The sequence below is a fragment of the Falco rusticolus genome, chromosome Z (genome assembly GCF_015220075.1).
Source record: "Falco rusticolus isolate bFalRus1 chromosome Z, bFalRus1.pri, whole genome shotgun sequence".
In the NCBI taxonomy this organism is placed as follows: domain Eukaryota; kingdom Metazoa; phylum Chordata; class Aves; order Falconiformes; family Falconidae; genus Falco; species Falco rusticolus.
This window is the reverse complement of record NC_051210.1, coordinates 74053766-74073499: the sequence shown is the minus strand read 5'-3', so window position 1 is coordinate 74073499 and position 19734 is coordinate 74053766. Positions and strand designations below refer to the sequence as shown.

The following is a 19734-nucleotide window of genomic DNA, read 5'->3' as shown; positions in this document are numbered from 1 at the left end:
TGGCCTGCACGTGGACTTTGAAGGGTGTTAAAGAGCCCTCCCAGGACTCGTGCATTATTCCTCTTATCTTGCACCAAGACCCCTCTTCCACCCCAGGCACAGCTGTGTACCCAGCTCCACATGCCCAGCTCCTTCCTGGCCATGAGAAAAGGAGAAGTGTGGGTGTACCCAAATCTCAGTCTTTTTGTAGCTTTGCTATTGCAAATTGGGAATTCTAGCTGCTGGGAGTTGAGCAAACCCTTGGCGAGGAGCAAGGCTTGCTCTGCAACAGGCAATGCCATTCATCACAGCCGGTCTGTGATTTGCTCCCAGCACTCTAAAAGTGACTGCACTTCAAAGCACCTTGCATAGCTCTCAGCCAATTAATATTCACGTTAAATACTAGTCAGGTAGTAAGAAAGTATTCCCGTATCACAAAAGCAGAGCAGGGCTGAGAGAGAGATGCCTGGGGTGGAAGGTGACCACAGCAATCCTTCACCCTTGGCAAATATGATGTGCCAGTACTTTGAATCCCCAAAACCCCAGCCCTAAACCTGTGCCACATTACTGTCAGGTAAGCAGGTTTGAATATGGGTCAGACTCCCAGAAATCAGGAGGTGCAAGGAAAAGTCAGGGTTTGGGCTTGGTGGGCTTTTCACTGTGTCCCAAGTAGCCCTGGAGAGGAAGGATGCTCTCTGCCCTCACCAGGTTGTTTCTGTGTGTCTCCAGCCTAGCACCTCCTTGACAGTGGTTATGTTGAGCCAGGACAGCCATACCACTAACCTGCACAAGAGAAGGTGATTTGCATCCAATTAGTTTGGTAAAAGGGTGTTCTGCATGTTGGCTGCTCCCCTTGGAAAGCACGTGGCGCAAAGCCCAGCCAGCTGTGCTGAGGGGTATGAGGAAGGGTGCCATGGGCAAAGCTTTACCAGCCATGCTCTTCTCTTCCAGTAAAGCCAGACCCTCCGGAGAGTGTGGTGGCCAAACCCGTGCCCAATAACCCTCGGAGGCTGGAGGTATCATGGCAAAACCCCTCATCCTGGCCCGACCCTGAGTCCTTCCCACTCAAGTTCTTCCTGCGGTATCGGCCCCTCATCCTGGACCAGTGGCAACACGTAAGCAGTGCTGGGCTGGCTGAGACGGGAGGGAGAGGGAGGAGCTGGTGTTCTGGAACAAGTTGCACTGGGAACAAGTGCTCAGGGACCATTTTCCTCTCCTTCTCTGCCTCTCCTCTGTTCTCTCTTCCTCTTCGTCTTTTAACTCACATTCTGCCTACAAATGGCTCTGCACGCTCTCTCCACTCCGCATTTTCATCCATGGCCCCCTATCTACTTTCCATACATATGTTCTATATAAAACCTGCCAGCGAGATGTAAAAGGCATTTAAAATATAAATGTCACCACATTTAAATGTGCCTCTGCCACATTTAGATTTTGAACTGAAGATAAAATACCACTTGCTGTAACTCAGAGCACAGTCACGGAGCAATTGCTGCGATCTTATCGTATTTCTTACTTCTATTTCTTGTTTCTTTAAAAAAAAAAACCAGTCAGTGAAATCCTTGGCAGCCCGGAGGACAGATTTCATTTGTTAGCTGCAGGAGGATAATGAACGGGCTTTTTTTTTTCCCTCTGTGTGCTGGTTGCATGCTCAGTTGTGAAGGAAAGCAATCTGATGCTCGAGGAGAGGTGCTGCTAATGCTGGCACGGCCCATCCAACATCCCCTCTGCACCAAGCTGGGCCAATTGAAAACCAGTTAGGTGCCTTTCTTGATAAAGCATTTTGCTAAAGAAAAAAAAAAAAAAAAAAAGACGACATATAGGATGCAGCACCCAGTCCCCAGAGAGCTCACCTGTGTTGTGGAGCCAAGCAGTGTTTTCTGCCAGCCAGCTCTTCCTGGAGGGAGAAACAGCTGAGATAGAGGATGAGAAGCTTTTCTCATGTCTCTGCAAGATGTCAGTGCCTCGGTGACTTTTCCTTCTTGCATTCATTAGATTTTTTTGCTGAGGCAACACCACAGGTTGTGTTTCAGATTGAAGTGTTTGCTCATGGCTTTGAAAGTCAGAGAAAGGTTGGGAGAGGGTTTTCCTGCTTGTGTCTTTGCCCTTTGCTTCCCTTCTGGGAGCAGGAGAGCATCCACAGAGCATCCGAAGGGGTGAGAATGCAGAGGTGGAGTTTGGATACTAATTTGCTATGGATATTTTTTTTTTCACTTCGAGGAGAAATGCTGAAATTGTAAAAGCTGTGAAAAAAAGGTGAAATATCAAACACAACATCAGTGTTTTTCAAGGTGTGAAAATATTGTGGGGAAAGCTGATGTTTTTACACTGCTAAAGCCTGATCCAGCCAAACACCCTGAAAATGCAGGGGCTGGCACCCAAAAATGATGAGAGAGCCAGTGCGCTGCCTCCTGCCTCGACACCCTCAGGGTGCCTGGTCCCTCCATCACTGGATATTAGGTATTATATTTGCAAGGCCAAGCCCTGCCAGTCCCCTCACCACAGAGCCTCTGCGGGTACAGTGTGGCCTCTCCCTGAGTGATCTCAGGCAGGCAGAAATGGTGGGAAATACATGGAGGTGTTGGTGACACCAGTGGCAGGGCCACCCTGACTGGAAAAGGCAGTTCTAGGGCAGTAAAAACTTGATTTCTCCTATTTAAAGATACCCTGAGGTATGGAGAGAGCTCAAGGTACCAGCCCTCAGAGTGGGTACAAGGAAGGCTGGGAAGGGCTCATGTCCCTGTGTTCTGGGAGGGCACGGCACTCCTGGGTACCTCTTTTAATCAATATCCCCTTGCAAGAGGCATGTACCCTGTCACTGGCTGATGGAGAAGTGCATCTGGGGAGCAATTTGCTTGGTGAGCAAGTGGAAGCGTTCAGCGAGTAAGGTATCAGCCTTGTTTTCTGACTCTGCCCCGCCAGCTGGGTAATGAAAAATCTGATTTGTGGATGATTTGAGGAAAACTGCCACTATTCATCAGATGAATTATTTGCAAAGTCTAATTCAATCAGCTCCCAAACACCAGGGGATGGCAGTGCTGCAGCAGCTGGAGCTGCTCCGACCCCAGACCCCCTTGGTGTGCTCAGCCTGCTTAGTTCAGTTGGGCTCAAATGCAGGGGTTTGCACCCAAAAATGAACTTCACCAATGCCAGCATGCTGGGAGCATGCCCAATCCACACTGCGTTCTGCTTTGCTTGACCTGTTGCTTGTGGGCATCTTGGGGGGTGTCCCCATTCCCTCAAATCCAGCCAGGAAAGGGAAGGACATGGTGTGGTAGGGCTAAGTCTAGCTCTAACATCCAGCTTGTCCTACAGTGGTGGTGTTGGTCTCTCCTTGAAGGGGCAAATGCCCTGAGAAAGAATGCAGTGGTCATACATGCCATGCTTGCATGGGGATGTCTAAATTCTTGCCAAGGTGAAGGTCTCCTGCCACAAGCTGCCCCCGTCTTAGCTCTTGCTGTCCCCACTGGCTGCCAGCATGGAAAAGTAATTGCATACAACCTGCTTGCTGACAATGGGGCAGCTTGGGAGTCTGGCAGGAGAAGTCTCCGACAGCAGCTGGGAGGAGCTGGATAACATCATGCTCTGGCACATCCCTGTGTGCCCAAGGTTCCCACACTGATCCCCATCCCTGTCCTGGTGGCAACTCACCCATGCACCTCCTGCCACCCCTGTGGCAGCCCTGTGGGAAGCCCAACATCCCTGTGGGAGCAAACCCACACGGGAGCACAGGAGACTGCCCAGAGCCTGGAATGTCCATGCAGGCTGTGCTCGCACCTGGCATTTCTTGGCAGCATCTCCCCTTTCTTCCCTCCACCTCCCGTTATCTTTGCAGGGTCTGATTTATGCACAGCACCTCGGCAGGCAGGACCGAATGAGCACTAATAGGATCAGATGGATGTCGAGCTGTTGAATACCGTAGGGCCTGATTCAATCAGCATCTGCTTTCTCCCAGGCTTTTCCTTTCAGGATTTTAATAATGCCAGCCTTGGCACCAGAAGATGAAGCCGTCCGTGGCAGGAGTAGTGGATCTTACTGAGACCACCACTACACAAGCTAGCCATAAATGCAGTTCCCCTCCCAAGAGAGAGGCAGGCAATGCTTGGCCCAAGCACCCCCCCTGCTACATCTGGGGCTGACCCAGAGCTGGGGGTATGCCCTCATCCCCTTCCCAGTGCTTGGCAAAGGTGGGTTTGAGCAATAGCATGCCGTTTGCTCTCCCTTTCCCCTGCTCAGCAGTGCCTTTCTGCTCAGGCCACTAGGCAGCTCTCGTGTTGCAGTTTGCTGTGGGAATTATGATGATGTGCTCTTGGAATTATTATGGAGAGATGATGATGATGGGTTTCCACATGAGTGTGCGGTAGGGCATGTGCTAGATGCTTCTTGCACTATCCTGCCACCTCATAGCAGCTTCCTCAAACCTGGACACGGGCATTTCCCAGCTGATCAGGATGCAGACGTGACACGTCATGTCATATCGGGTGGCCACCGACTCCCCTCAGCCCTGCCAGCACTGAGCTCGCTCTGAATCTCAAGCAACTTTAAAGTCATGCTCCTCCCTTTCTGGAAGAGGTGCTGGTGGTTTCTCTGCTGCCAAAAGAAAGACGGGATATTTGTAGCCTAAACAGGTTTTTTATTCTCTTCTTTTGGCAGAATCTCTCCTTCTGTCTCCTAAATATAAAACATTAAATGTTTAGGGTATCCTTTATTTTTCTCCTGCTTTTAAGTTTGTAATTCAAGCCAGATTAGCGTGGTTTCCTCTTCTGTTTTATAGCCCCATCCTGGCCCCAAGCGAGCTCTCCTAATGCTCTCAGATGTTCCTCTAATGGCTTACCTAGGCTGGAACTGGATACCCTTTCCTAATGGATTGCTAATAGCCTGTTTCTGGTTTTACAGGCTCCTTCAGTTAACTCGCAACAGCAGCGATCACCATGCTCACACATGTGATCTCCCTGCAAGCACGTCTGCACGCTCACCCCTAGATGCAGGGGGGTGGCCAGGCGCCATCCCGAGCATCTTTGCAGAGCCCAGGGCACGTCTTGCACCCAATTTGCTCCCACTCTGTAGCATTTGCTGGAGCAGGATCTCCCCTTTTCCCAGTTTTTGGGTGGAGCTTTGCATGTGCTCAGCACTGACCTGCTCGGTGCACGTCCCGGGAGCATGGCAAGGCTCAGAAGGTATTTCTTAAGCAGCATCAGAGCTGGCGGCCAGACCAAGGGAGGATTTCCTCCAGTAGGTTGCCAGCAATTTGCAGATGCCATCACAAAGTCTAATTGAACCCATTGGCGGCGCTGACAACATGAAATGTTAACGAACCGTGAGGCAGGCTGTGCCTCAAATCTTGAGATTTGCAGTAAAAGGTCATGAGATATTTAAAGCTAATAATGTGGTTGGGTTCTCTCCTTCGTCTTCTGTTTTGGAAGCGTTAGAGCCATGCCTAAAAGCATTTGCAAAGGCTGGAAACATCCCTCTTCAGAAAAGCAAACAGAGGTGCTTCCATCATCCTGGGATTTTAGTAGCTGGGGCCACAGAGCCCCTGATGCAGGCATCTCTGCCAGCTCTGCTGCTGAGCAGCTCTGATCCAGGCAAGTGATGGGGATCTGGGGACAGGAATGGGCAATTTGTGGGTATTGCCAAGTATTTAGTGGTTGGGTTTGTTGGTGTGAGGAAGGCATGGTCCACTGGGCTGGTCACCATCACTCGTGTCAGGGGGTGGCTGCCAAGGTGGGCTCAGGCTCATCTCCCAAGGCCAAGCAACATTTTTCAGTCAGATAGGTGAATTTCATAGGCAGTCTCTGGAAGTTCCTGCCTTGGTGCAGCAGCCTGAATTAGCCGAAGGGTGTGTGCTAGTGCGTATCCTGCCAGCAACAGGCAAGGGGGAGGGATGGAGCTGGGGAAGGCAATGAGTGCTACCGCAATCTGCAGCTGTGTCCCCACCGGTGTGACAGCAATGTCACTTTGCAGCGGGCATGCTTCTGGGCACCCATTTGCACCGTCCCTATGACTCTGCTGCTTTGCCTGCGCTCCCCCTCTTTGCAAGGCGACCTTGGCAGGGAGGTCACCCTGAGCAAGCCTGGTTACAGCTTCACGCCTGATAACTTTTATTGCAGCATTTCTCTCCCTTTTCCTCCTGGCTGCAAAGTCAGTGATTAAAAAAGAAGGAAAAGAAAAAAAAAAAAAGAAATTAATAGGTGGGAGCAAAATGTTGAGGTTGTAATTGTATCACTGGCAGCATGGCATGGGACAGGGAGTGCTGGAGCAGAGGGTGCCCCAGAGGAGGATGGAGGTGGGAAATGCTCAGAAATCACCTTTTCTATCTCTCCCAGCTCCAGGAATGGGGCTGGGCTCTGGATCCTTGGCTGGCAGTATCTGGGTGCTCTCATCCCCCTTGGGAACAGCTAGAAATCAGACCTAAAATTACTGAGCACCTGGCAGGATCAGGCCTCCAAAGGCAGCCGTAAAGGTGCAACTAAGCTGCAGGGCACTAATGCACACACCTGTGTGCGTGTACTCACCTGCATGCTTGCACAGATACACGTAGGTAGGATGGCACCATCAAATTTAGTTTTTCCTGCCCACGTGCAGACCATGCCAGGCAAGTGCCCCTGCCCCGTGATGTCCACGCACAAGCTGCACCTATCTGCTTTCACTGCCAGCCTACTGCATCAGCATGGTAAATGCATCTGTGGGAGGCAGATGCCAGCACTAAACAGGGTTAGAGCTGGTGCTGAGCACCCCGAGCATCCCTGGTCCCGTCTTCCCCACAGCCGCAAGCAAAAGCAAGCTCTGCCAGTTGTCACTTGGCAGGAGGGGACGGCGCATCCGGAGAAAAAGTCCCATTATTAATGATCTTACATGTTTGCTTTCAAAGATGGTCTTTATTTTAAGCCAGAAGGGAGCCATTCAGCCACATCTGGTGTGACACAACCCAGGCTGCAGAGGAGCCCTGTGATAACACATCCTCCCAGACCGGCAGCAGGGATGAGCTATGTGCAGCAGCAGCACAGCAGCTTTTGCTGTGGGGGTGTGACAGCAGAGACCACAGCTCAGACCCTGCTGGGTTTCTCCACTGCCCAGCTGGCAGAAAATAAGGATGGTGTCATTCACTTTCCCCAACCTTTTAGTTATTCCAGAGTCTGGGCAGAAAGTTTTGTCTGGGGTTAGCCCAACTGATTCCTGCGGCACTGCGGAAGGAGGAGGTATGTGGGGGCTCGTTTATTAGTAATGAATGTCAGACCTATTTACTCTCCAGACATGGCTTTGAAAGGGAAAAAGGAAAACATTTCTTTTCCATTTGGCGACGTCTTTTTGTGCGCTGCAGTGGCTGCTTGCAGCCATCCTCCTGCACTTCCCACCGGCATGGTGGCTTGCTTGGGGGTTATTCCTGCTTTTGGTTTAGCCTGTTCCCCAGGGCAGATGGGAGCCTGCCATGATCCCCCTGCAATCACTGGGACTGAAGGCACCTGAAACAGCAGCTACATGTGTAGCATGAGTCCCTGCAAAACTCATTTGCAGCCAGATGGCAGGATCTGGCCACAAGTGGGGAAAAGAGGCTGTGAAACTGAGCCCACTGGGTTGCCAACCCCCCCATCCCCACATTGCTAGTTCACGGCAGTGGAGCATCCCCTTCCCACACTGGGAGCCGTGCTGGGGAGCAGGAAAGTGTCAAGAAATGGAAAGCAGAGCCACTGCCGCCACAGGGGAGCTGGCAAACACATTTTCATGTGGGATGCAGAGGAGGAGGCATCTGATCCCCCCTTCTCTCCCTCCACCTCCTTCCAACACACGCCAGCCCCCAGCCCAGCTGCTGGGGCAGGGAGGGTTGAGGTTTTCTTTCCCCCATCACCTTCCAAATGCCATCTGGGCTTCAGACCTGCCTGTGCATCACTTTGCTTGCAAGTAATTGCTACCTGGTCATGCTGGACCAGGAGCCGAGCTAGGGTGGGAACTGAGCACATTGACCTTTTTTACTGCTGGGGCACTCTAGCAGGGTGGGCTGGGGGCAGCAGGAGCAGGGAGAACCCAGAGTGAGGCATAGCTTTCTTAACTCCTGCTGTGCCGAGCACTTGCCACCAGTCTGTAGGCAGGGACTGGGACAAGGGTGCACGTAGATGTCCCCTGCTCCATGCCTGGTGTGGATGGCTGCTGTGGATGTCCCCAGCCCTCTAGCACATGTGCAGAGAGGACCAGCGTAGACGGGGGGAAAGCTGAGTGCTGGGAAGTCCTCCCCTCCACCTGCCCTGGGTGTCTGTCCCCATACCATCCATGTGGCACTGACCCCTCGGCTTATCCTGGTGCTTGTGGCTGTGAGTGGGGCACTGGGTGTCCCTTGACAGCCCCGTTACCTTTCCAAGCAGGCTGATGGGATATGTGGCCATGGCAGGGAATGGGATCCCAGCCCACACTGTCGTCGGCAAGCTGTCAGCTGCATTACTGGGTTCAAGGGCTTTTTTTCATCTCTCTCTCTCTCTCTCTCTCTCTCTCTCTCTCTCTGCTAATAGCTCTGCATTGCACTGGCTACTGATCTCTCATTAATCTGGGTGGTGCTTCACAACCAGCCGGAGTGGCTTTTGGCAGGTGCACAAAAGCAGGCAATGACACGCAGAACCCCCCTAGCCAAAAAATTACCATGTGCAGCCTTCCTTCAACTTAATCAACGGATTAAGGAATTTCTCCTTCTGCCTTTGATGCTGCATGTCCATCCGTTCCCCACGACCTCCCCAGTGTCCCCCCAACCCCCCCAGCTCTCCATATCTATGTCCTGCTGGACCCAGTCCCCACGTGCTTTCCCATCTGCTGCTGCACTTCTGTGCTGAGCCATGGGCACCCGTCCAGGGACTTTCTCACCCACATGGCAAATACTGGATGTGTCCCCCAGCTGCCCAGTCAGAAGTGCTGCGTGCAGAGATCATGTGTGTGGGGCCAGATGAGTGCTGTCATCTATGCCTTCACTTTTCATCTGCTGTCTAAAGAGAAGCTTAGGGCAGCATCCTCCCAGGTCCTACAGAGAAGGTCCTCCAGGTCTTCTAGCCTGGGTCCTGGGAGAATATCCCCCTCCAGGCAAGGCACAGCCTTGACCCTGTTGTGCCTTCGACCACCCATCTGCAAACACTCAGCTGCAGTCTGGCTGTGGCCTGGGAGAGGAGGGAATTGCTCTCAAGGGGAAGTGCTCAGCTGGGACAGCTCTTTGGGCTGGAGAAAATGCTCTGGATGGAGCAGCAGCCTGGCCAGGCCAGTGGGACCAGCCTGGCCAGGCCAGTGAGGCCAGCCTGCATGCAGCCTGCTTGCTGCAGGGCTCAGAGAGCAGCCAGGGGGGCTCAGAAGATGCTGAAAGACTTAGAGAGCACCACACACCAGCTAGATAACCCCAGCATCTTTCCAAGTCCTGTACCCATTCCCTACTTCCAAGGCACCCCTGGCCCAGCACATGCCAAGCTGGGAGTAACAGGCTTGCAGGGGGCTGGCAGCTCACCCAGTGAGGTTTCATTTAATTTAGTTGTCATTAGGAATTAACTGAGTTTGATGACCTTGGCATTGCCATCCAAATTGGTGGATGCCACCAAAGAGCTCTGGGGTGATCCCATCCAGGCGGGTCCCCACTGTGTGGCGTGCATGGTCCTGCACGTGCATCCCACCCCACTGTGCCTGCAGGCAGTGCGCCTGTGAGCAGTAACTGGATCTGGTGGCAGGGACATGAATCCCAGGGTCTGGGTGGCAGGGACAGCCTCAGCGCACCACAAGGCTGTGGGGAGGTGCTCTGCCAAGTGTGGCTCTTTGCATGGGCCAGGTGGTTCACAGCCTGGCAGGTCTCCTGTCCTGCCAACCCATCCTGGGATGCCTGGGCCATGAAGGTGTGTCCCTATGACAAGAGGGTGCAGAATTCTCCTCAGCTTTTCTGGGTGCAGCAGTGGGTGCCAAGAGCCCATCACCTCTGAGGACCTGATCCAGCTCGGGCTTTGGTCCTTGGCTGAGAAAGGCTGGAGCTTGGTGAGGTTCGTGGGGTGTGTCTCAGCCAAGACCCCCAGCGGATTGGAGGATGCACAGCCATGTCCTGCAGGAGGGACTGGCATTCTCCTCATCTTCTTTTCCCCATCCTCCCTTCTGCCCAGACCTTACAGGATTTCAGTTTTCACCTGTCCCATAAGTGAAATGGTCCAAACCCCTTTTCCTGCAGGATGGGCTGTGCCCAGCCCCAGGATAGGAGCAGCTACCTCCCTGGTATAGACTCTGCTGGGGATCTGTGAGCTGCTAAACAGGACTGCTCTAAGCCTGACCCTGTTACCTGGACAGGAGGCAGCACCTGTGACCCAGGGCTTGCTCTCAGGCTTTTTGGCATGCTGGCAGCTCAAGGAGACCCTGCAAAGAGCCCCTGAGGTCACTGCCCCCCATGCCACACTCCCTCTGAGCAGGCTTTGACCTCAGATGCCCTTGGCAAGACCCCCAGATAGCTGCCCTCATGCCAGTGGGTCATAACCAATGGTGAGACCCCCAGTGCGGTGGGAAGGTGTCCCCTGGATGGTAGAGATGGACTCAGGGACCAGTTGTCCCAGTGCTTTTGCTTAATGGTAGTTTAGGGCTTAGGCATGTCTTGGCTTGGCACAAGCCCTGCAGTGAAGCCACAGGCATCAACCATTTGCATCCCACCAGCGCTGTGGGTGTCAGGCCCAAGCTGGTGGTGGGAGGAGAGGAAGGACACAGCCTCCCTCCGTCCAGCTCCAAAATCTGCAGCAATGAGGCAGACACATGCCTTTCTCTGCGCTGTTCACCTGCTGAGGTTTGGTAGCAGCTTTGCGCCTCACAGGAGGCCCTTTGCTCCCCGACGGCTGCTGGGGGGACCATCCGGGCCTGCCTCCAGATGTGCTCCAGATGCAGGGCTTCTCCGGGCTCAGGCTGGGCAGTGTGAGCAGCTGGGAACTCAGAGCCCAAGGGCCCTGCTGTGCCAAGCAGCCGGCTGGGTGTGCTGCTGGGAGAGGGAATAGAGAAGGGAAGACTGTCACCCAGAGCAAGAAAGTAAAAGTGCCTCCCTCCCTGTCAGGGATCCCCCAGAGGGGCTGTAAAAGCCAGGGGGGGGCTGTGGTTTGTATGCCAAAGGGATTAAATCTGTGCTAGGCAGTTGCACATGATGTACTGGGGGGACTGGGTAAAGGTTGGGACTTTCTCAGAGTGGGTTCCTACTTTTCAGGTAACCCTGCAAGCAGCAAGGTGATGAGATTAACCACACTGCCTGCTGGCCAGGCTATCACACCCGTCCCTGGTGTGCACACAGTGCCAGAGCAGCCTCATCCTGCAGGTGCATTGGCCCAGGTATCCCTGGGCGTCCCAATGGTGGAGCTTTTCTGACTTTGGGCTTTGGGATGTGATCAAGGACCAGGCAGAAGTCTGGCTCCATCTTACTCCTGTTGTTGAACTGAGATTCTAATAAAACTCAGCTGATGGTGCTCCCTGGGGCAGTGGGATCTTATGGCTGACCTCCTGGGTGGCTGGGGAGATGTGGAGGTCCCCATGCAGGCTGCACCATGAAATTCCCTCTACCCATGAAGTGTCACTTGTTCTGCTTAAGTATGAGCCCCTGGCTGGGCACCAGCACTCACAGGTGGGCTGTGTCAGACCCACACCATTCCTCATTCCCCAGCATCTTTATTATCCAGATGTGTCTGGAGAGAAGGTGGTTTGTGTCAGCCAGAGCACAGGGGAAGGACAAAGGGTGCCCTATGCCCCCCCCCATGCCATGCACAGGCATCAGAGAGGGGGAAAGAAGCTGGCAGTGTGTTGGTCCTTAGCCTCAGAGGCAGGTGGAGGGCAATCTCCCACACTGCCTCTGTGGGATGCTCCTGCTGTGGTCCCCTCCATACCCTAAGGACTCTGAGGCCAAGCCTGGTTCAGTCCCTGGAAGGTCATCCGGGTGTTGAGCCCCCCTCCTCTGTCAGACAGGCGTGATTGCTCACTGGTGTCTGTGTGATGGGCGTGCATTTCTGCTGAACACCTGCATCCGCCTGTCCATTAGCCGAGCTCCCAGTGGATCAGAGATCCCCAGAAGGTTTGGACACAGCCTGGGGTTAAACCATTGCACCAGCAGCCACGTCCCCAGGAGGATGGCAGGACATGCCATGGCCCAGGCAGCAGCAGCAATAGTACAGAGGGAATATTTCTAGGAAGGAAAGACAGCTGGACGTGGCTTGATAGCTGTCCAAGGACCCAGCCAGAGGGATGCAAGCCAAGCCGGTGGGACACCCGTAGGACCAGGAGCAGGGTGGCTAGAGATCTGCTGGTGGGGGAAGCTTCTTCCCAAGCACTGGCAGTGATGTCCAGAAAGCGTGTGCACCCACCCCAGCCACTGCCCTGGATGTCTGCTCGCAGCCACGCTAACATGTCCGAGGCAAGCCCACCCGCGTATCTGCTAGTTTCTGGTGACCTCTAGAGGAAGCTGCTCCACTCCAGCACTGTGAGTTTGGGAGCAGGACGGGGTCTCACCAGCCCTTCGGCTTAGTTGCAGCTAGAGCATTCTCCCCCTGCATCCCTGTCGGGGGCTCACGCCTCTGCCAAAAACCCCATAGCACTTCCCAAAGTGCTGGTAAAGTCTTGTCATCCCTTAGCTGAGCTAAACATGCTGATCATCTTATGCCTCCCATTGCTGGGGCTTCCTCTGACCACCCTCCTCTCACTGCCGCTGCCCTCAGGTTGAGCTTTCAGATGGGACATCACACACCATCACAGATGCCTACGCTGGCAAGGAGTACATCATCCAGGTGGCAGCCAAAGACAATGACATCGGCACATGGAGTGACTGGAGCGTGGCTGTCCATGCCACCCCCTGGACAGAGGAGCCCAAGCACCTCACCACGGAGGCCCAGGTCACAGGTGAGAGCCCCCCTCCCAGTACAAACAGGCTGTGCCCATAGCAGGGGGAGCCCATGAGTCCTGTCTGAGGATCCCGCCCCCCCCCCCCCCCCCCCCCCCCCCCCCGGCTCTATGCAGGTTTTGTCCCCAGGCAAGGAAATTCCCCCAGCACCCGGGGATGCCGCAGCCCTTCACCCTACCTTTTCCCCCCACCCATGGCCCTGGCAGCTGGTGCGACTGTGGCCTGAGGGGTGCTGACTCAGCTCACCTGGCTCCAGCATCCTCCTTGCAGGACTCCTGGGGTGTGACAAGGCTGAGATTTGGTGGTGGTGGTTGTTGTTGCTGTTATTATTATTATTCCTTGGAGCGCTGCCCCTTGCCAGCCTTCCTGGAGAGCTGTATCCCCTCCACACCTCTGACCCCACACAATGGCTCGGAGTGATGCCAATTTGAAATAAAAGCCACAGAGTTAACAAGCCTCTGTTTCTAGGAAAGAGCTGGGACTGTGTCCAAATGGGTGTTATCAGCCCTCCATTTCCCAGAAGGGCTGGAGCAGACCCTGCACCAGTTCCCCCGGCTGGCACCGGCAGTGAGGCGGGGGGAAGCACTGGCTGGTGTGCAGGCAGGCAGGCAGCGAGCAGGCTTCTAGTTGGGGCCACGTGTGTGAGGTGGCCAGGTGTCCATGTGGGGTGGGGGGTGCTCAGTGCCCCCACTCTCCAAACCCTACCTCATCTGTGCATGCAGACCCCAGCATGTGGGTGCAAGCCAGAACTGTGCACAAACCTCTGTGGGCCCTGGGGATGCTCTCTGCATGGGGATGCAGTATGTGCAAGCCCCACTGCTGGTGGGTGGTGGTACCTCCTACACAGAGGCACACTCCCTTGCAGAAACAGCACCCAGTAAAGCACCTGAGGATTCAGGCAGCAATGGGGATTTGCATCCCCTCATCCCCAGGGGGTAAATCCCCACAAGGAGTGCAGGCACACCTTGCAGGGGTGCTGGTGTCAGAATTTTGGGTTCACTTCTATATCCCCCTGCATCGTGCTAATGCGAAAACCACTTCCCATGGTGCCTACCAGCTCCCAGTGCAGGCACACACATGTCCCTCACACAGGTGTCCCTCGCACACATGTCCCTGTGCATGCAGCTGGCTGCAGCCATGAAGTGCTGATGTGGGACAGCCTGGCTCTGGGGCTAAGCCTTGCTGTGACACCTCAGTGGAGTCTGAAATCAGATGCTGAGGCAGACACCTGTGGCCCCCAGCATCCACTAAAGATTGTCTGGCTGGGGGCACTCTGAGACCCTCTGCATGTGACCAGAGCTGCCCCAGCCTGACTGCCCATACAAGCCTTCCCTGCAATCCTGCAGCCCTCTGCAGACACAGACAACCCGTCTGATCCTGTATAGAGGAGGACAAGCCCTGCAAACCAGCCCCACAGTCTCAGCCGTGTCTGGAATGTTCCCTGGGCAAGGGATGCTCTCTGCTGAGCACTTGTGGCCATGTCATCATGACTTCTTAGCCAAAATTCCCACAGAGCTAATGAACAGAGTAGCCTGACTGAGCAGGGCGGGGTGGGGCGGGATGCCCAGTTCTGCCTGGTGGTGCGAGCCTCTCCAAGCACTGGGTCCTGTGTTAGAGCAAGGAAAGTCTCATGGATCATACCATCCCCTGGTTCACCATCCCATCCCCTTACCACAGCCCTAGTTTGGCATGGCACTGGGAGGGGCGATTTTGGGATGGGGCGATGCCATGTCCCCACTGGCCAGGGACTGGAGCTGCTCATACAGGATGCAACCCGGAGCACCAGGGCTCCCTTTGCCATCCACTTTCCCTCCCTGCAGAGACAACAAGCGCTAGCACCTCCTCTTTCATGCCGCCCCCCACCACCAAGATCTGCGACAAGGGGGCTGTGGTGGGCAGCGGGGCCGTGGCAGTGTGTTGGACAGCTGGACTGGTCGTGGCTGCCTATGGTGTCCTCTTTATTTAGTGAGTATGTCCCAAACTGGCAGTGTAAGAGATGGGATGTGGATGCCGGGAGGGTGGGGGCAGGGATATGGGGACCCCAGGGACTCCAGTGTGGTTGAGAAGGGGATGTTCCAAGCAGGCTGTGGGTGAAGGGCACTGAGAAAAGAGCCATTTTGGGGTTTCTTGCAGTTTTTTGTAAATGCATCAAATCTGGCTGCTTATCCAGATTGGATGTTCTGGTGGAGATCTCAAAAATGGCTTTTCAAACATTTTCTGCAAAGCCTGCAAAGGGGTCAGTCTTTGATGCCTCATTCTCAGCAGCCCTTTCCCCTCTCCACTGCTGGTATTTTAAAACCACATGGAAATCTAAGGCCTTTGCACAGTGACAGACTAAAAATTGTCCAAGCTCATACAATTCAAAGATGCATTTGGCTTAGAATGGAGCTGGCAGCCTGGAGAGCCCAAAATGCCCTGTTTCTCTCCAGGCCAGGGCTGCTGTCTCATGTCCCCCCCTGTCCTTTCACTGTACCCGCTCTGCCCAGTGACTGGGGGAGTAATCCTGGCAGCCACCACATGTGTCACTTTGGGGGATAAAGGACGTGCCACCCATTCTTCAGTGCCCAAGAAGCCATCGTGAGGCATCTCATGTGTGCAAAGGGTCCTGTGCTCCCCTCCAGCTGTGTCATCTCCACATGTGGTGTCAGCAGAGGCAAGGGGACAGGCAGTGGCACGCAGCCAGGGGTGGATGGGCAGGGTCCAGCCCCGGGAGGAGGAGGTGGAGGTGACGTGTTTAGGCACCTGGCTTCTAGGAAGGGGTGAATTTCCCTGTGGAAAAAGGTGAAATTCTGCTTGGTGTGTCCCCCTTGGTGGCTGGGCACAGCTGAGCCTGGAGCTGGAGCAGTGACCTATCTTCTCTGTGCTCGCAGATCCCCGTCTGTCCATCCATCGCAGCCCAGCGCAGACACCTTCCCACTGCCCACCACCACCACCACCTTCGCCTTGTCGCCCCCCCTCCCGGGTTGAGTCTCTTATCTCTTCGATTTTGCACACGTTGAGGACGTATCACGCTTCTCGCCATCGCTTCGGAGGAGGACAGAGCTGCTGCCGTCCCCTGGGGAGCCTCGAAATTCTCTCCCAGCCCGGAGCAAGGAGACGCATTTGTCCCACCCATCCCCGCCCCTCTTTTCCCAGCAAGGCGAAGCGAGCCCGGACACTGTGCCACAGCTGAGGACCCCACTCATACAGCTAACCCCCCCATGCCAAAGACGTGCCCGCCGCCCCCGCTGCCCAGATGGGTGACAGAGAGAGTGACGGCGCACCGAGAAAAGGGGATATGAAAATGGGGGTGGTGGTGAGGGGAATGATGCTCCCAGCTGTACCCTCCTCTGGCAGAAGGGGGTTCCCCAAGGACCGGACTCGCTTCCCCAAGCTCTCGACCGTGCAGTGAATCTGGAGGGGTGCATGGGTGGGGGGTCTTGGTCCCCTCCAAGGGGACGATGGAGGGAAGAACTGGTGGCTTTCACAAGTGTGGTGGGGAGCAGGGAGCTAGCAGGGTTTTAATGAAAAAAAAAAGGAAACACCGATACCCCCCCCCCCCCGCCCCTGCTGAGCACTTGGGAGAGCTGCCCCTCTGGCTGCCCCCCCCGGCAACCTGCAGGATTCTTCACTGCCCCCAACCCCATCCCCACATCACCCCCAAACTTTTAACCATGTTGGATACAGGGAATTCCCCCCCCCGTTGACGTCTTTGTCTCACTCTCCAACAAAAGCAGAATAGCTCTGCTGTTGCCTTTAAAGCTGAAGCCCTGCAGACCTGTCCCCTGCTGTTCCCCGCTGTCCTCGGCTGTCCCCATGCCTGCTCTGCTCTCCTCCCCATCCTGCCCCAAGCCCTGTTTTGTAAAGACACCTCCTCTTGCCCCTGCCTGGACCCATGCGCAGTATTTAATACCGTACGTCCTAGTATACCCACTATTGACATGCTGTATTTGAATTTTTTATAGATGTATATATATAAAAAAAAAAAGAATCAAAAAAACCGAAATAATAGAGGGGATAAAAAAAAGCTCACACAGACAAAATGCACACACACGCGCACACACACATGCACCAGGAGAGACCGTCTTCATTAAATGATCATTTCATGATGACTGGCAGCTCTGGGTGTTATTTCCCCTCTGACGGGTGTGGGTGAATTTGGCTGCCTGTTCTCATCCATAGTGCTGGTTGTGATGGGGATGTGGGGATGGCAGTGAGGGGGACACAGAGACCCTGGAGCCTGCCTTGGGGCCTGAGGCCATAGCATTGCCTCCCCAAGGGGATGGGGGATCCAAAAACTGGCCTTTGGGACATCCTGAGAACGTGTGTGTGGGGGTGCCTACCCCTGGAGACCCCTGGTGATGTAAAGGAGATGGTTTTCACCACCCTATGTGGCACCCATGCTGTGATGGGGAGGTGCCACGTATCACTGTTCACATGCCCTCAGGGGTCGCATGTGTCCCTGAGCTCTGGCCATACCCTGACATCCCTCCGGCAGGCAAGAGGATGGAGACCTGCCTGTGCCCCACTGCAGCCTGGAGGCTGGATGTAGCATGTCATCACAATTAATGCACTTTCCTTGTCTGATTAATAATTTCACATTAGGAAAATGCCACTGCCCAGATGCTCTGAATTAAACTTCAGTCAGGGCAGAGCTCACAGGGACCTGGCACAGAGGCAATGGGGGCACCAAAGCATGCTGTGTCAGGGGCTGGCCTCTCCCCGTGTGCCTTGCCTGTCAGCACCGAGGCAGAGATGTCATTAAGCTGCAGTTCATGCCAGGGGGAAAAATGCTCAATCTTTTAGCAAATTACCTGCCCAGTACCCCAACAGCACCTCTCCAGTCAGGAGATGGGAGTGGATGGAAGAATGGGTGGATGCATGGGCAGACAGACAGATGGGCAGATGAGTGGGTGGGTGGGTGGGGGGAAGGGTGGAGGTGAAGGAGCACCAGCCCTGGCTCTGCAAAGTCTGAAAGCAGCACCAAGCCTGTTGCTAGCTCCCACCAGGGACTGGCTGTGATTTTAACTGTGCTGGGGCTTTATTAGAAGAGAGCTCAGTCCCATGCAGCCCTGCCTCTGGCTTGGCTGTGCCAGCAGCAGTGCTGCCCTGCGTCCTGGCTTGGTTCACTGGTTAATGTTCCATTACCAGACAACATGCCTCCATCATTTATTAATGTTTCATTAGTGTTAAAAACATCTGATAATTAATTATGCACTAATCATGGATTCACAGTGCTGAAAGCCAGAGTAATCTACCATAGCAGATGGCTCTTTGGGGCAGGGGGAAGGGACAGCTCTTAGCAGAGATGAAAACATCAGGCGAAGCCCTTGCCTGGGGGAAGCATCCCAGACAGACAGATTGCCTTCATCTCCACCCAGGACCTCCATGCGAGGTCCAGAGGCACACTATCTCAAGTTATTAAACAGAGGAAACCTGTCCCTCTCAAGCTGTTTCAGGAACTGAGGGAGCAGTGCTCCCACTGCCCAGGGCAGCTGCATGAGAAGCCATCCAAGAACAGTGGCTTTCACATGCAGTCCTGGGCACCCTCCAGCAGCTGGCATGCAGCCCGGGCCTGGCTCCAGGATGCAGTTTGTCAGCCCTTCTGCAGTACCTGGCCAGATTAAGTGGCAGTCCATAAAGCAAGAGGTGTCACAAAAGCCCACTCATTAAGTGCCCCAGCGATATTACGTACAGATGTGCAGAGATGTTTCAAACTGGGGAAGGTCCCATGGGAGAATCCCTGCCAAGCAGAAAATCCATCCACTTAGCAGTATAAATCCATACAGGAAGAAAGGGGGAACTGCAGCACTCAGAGAGACCTGTGCATCGCATAACCTGAAATCCAATACATCAGCCGGGCGCAATGGGTCCCTGCATCTTCCCAGTACATATGTGTCAGTAAATCCCACCTTACGTGTTGTTTTCATCTGCTGCTGATGCAAGAGCAGTCTTTGCTGAGCTCCCCAGACTCTGCAAAAGGGATCAGAAGTGTGGCTGGAAAGCAGGAGCTATTTCCTGGCTGCAAAGCCTTGTAGGAAGCAGAAAGCCCCCTTGCTTGAAGAATGGGCTGAGCAGTGGAGCAGGTCTGAATCCCTGCATCTCCTGCATCCCTCTCTGAGATGGGTGCCAGCAGAGACCTCATCCTTCCTGACCCAATAGTCGGAGAAGCTCCCTGCTCCCACACCAGCCTCCGAGGAGTCTGGAGCCCCCAGCTGTAAATAAGCAGTTTATTTATCACAAATCAGGCTGACAGGGGTGAGTGGTTGGGCTTTGATGGGGCACCACACTTCGGTGGGTAAAGAAGGATCAGCAGGCACGGTGCTGTGTGTTTTGGCCCTGGCAGAGCGCTAGTCCCAGGTGAGAGGAGAGAGGCAGAGACGTGTGAAGGCAGGCTTGGCTGCTGAGTAGGCGCACTGGTAGCTGCACAGCCAGACCCAAGCATGAGAGCATCCTGCTAAGCCGGGTGGAAATGCCAGGTGAGATCCACCAAGCCAGCTGGCAAAGGAGAGCTGTTGCTTATTTGCACAGGAGCAGAATTCCTCCCCAAGGGGCAAATGTGCTCCTCCATCACAACAGGGAGAGGTGGGAGGTGGAGGCAAGAGCATCAGGAGCTGGTGGAAGGGTGATCCCCAGGATGAGAGCAGCATCTGCAAGGGGTGAGGATGTAAATAAAGTCAGCTTGATTTGGAGGAGCCCAGCCTCTCCCAGTCCTCAACCTGTAACGGTGTTAAGTCCGGCAAAACATAAGAGCCCACCCCAAACCACAGGGTATTGGTTCAGAAAATGCCTACATCTCCTGTACAGAGATGTAGCACTGGAGGCCCTTGGCAAATGATAGCCTTCCTCCCAGGACTTTCTTCTGCGGTGGCAGGAGGCATCCTGCCTCAGACACCAGGGTCCCACCATAAGGAAAG

At 54.5% G+C, this 19734-nt stretch overlaps 1 protein-coding gene across 2 annotated transcripts in view; it reads left to right on the top strand.

The window, feature by feature from the left end:
- Positions 1-16926, top strand: part of CNTFR (ciliary neurotrophic factor receptor) — a 212237-nt gene extending 195311 nt beyond the window's left edge. For both annotated transcript variants that reach the window (XM_037374450.1, XM_037374448.1), the window contains exons 7-10: positions 931-1094; positions 12657-12837; positions 14659-14803; positions 15709-16926. In XM_037374450.1, coding sequence (XP_037230347.1) covers positions 931-1094; positions 12657-12837; positions 14659-14803; position 15709 — 491 coding nt within the window. In that variant the 3' untranslated portion in view covers positions 15710-16926. The remainder of the gene's footprint in view (positions 1-930; positions 1095-12656; positions 12838-14658; positions 14804-15708) is intronic.
- The last annotated feature ends 2808 nt before the right edge of the window (positions 16927-19734 follow it).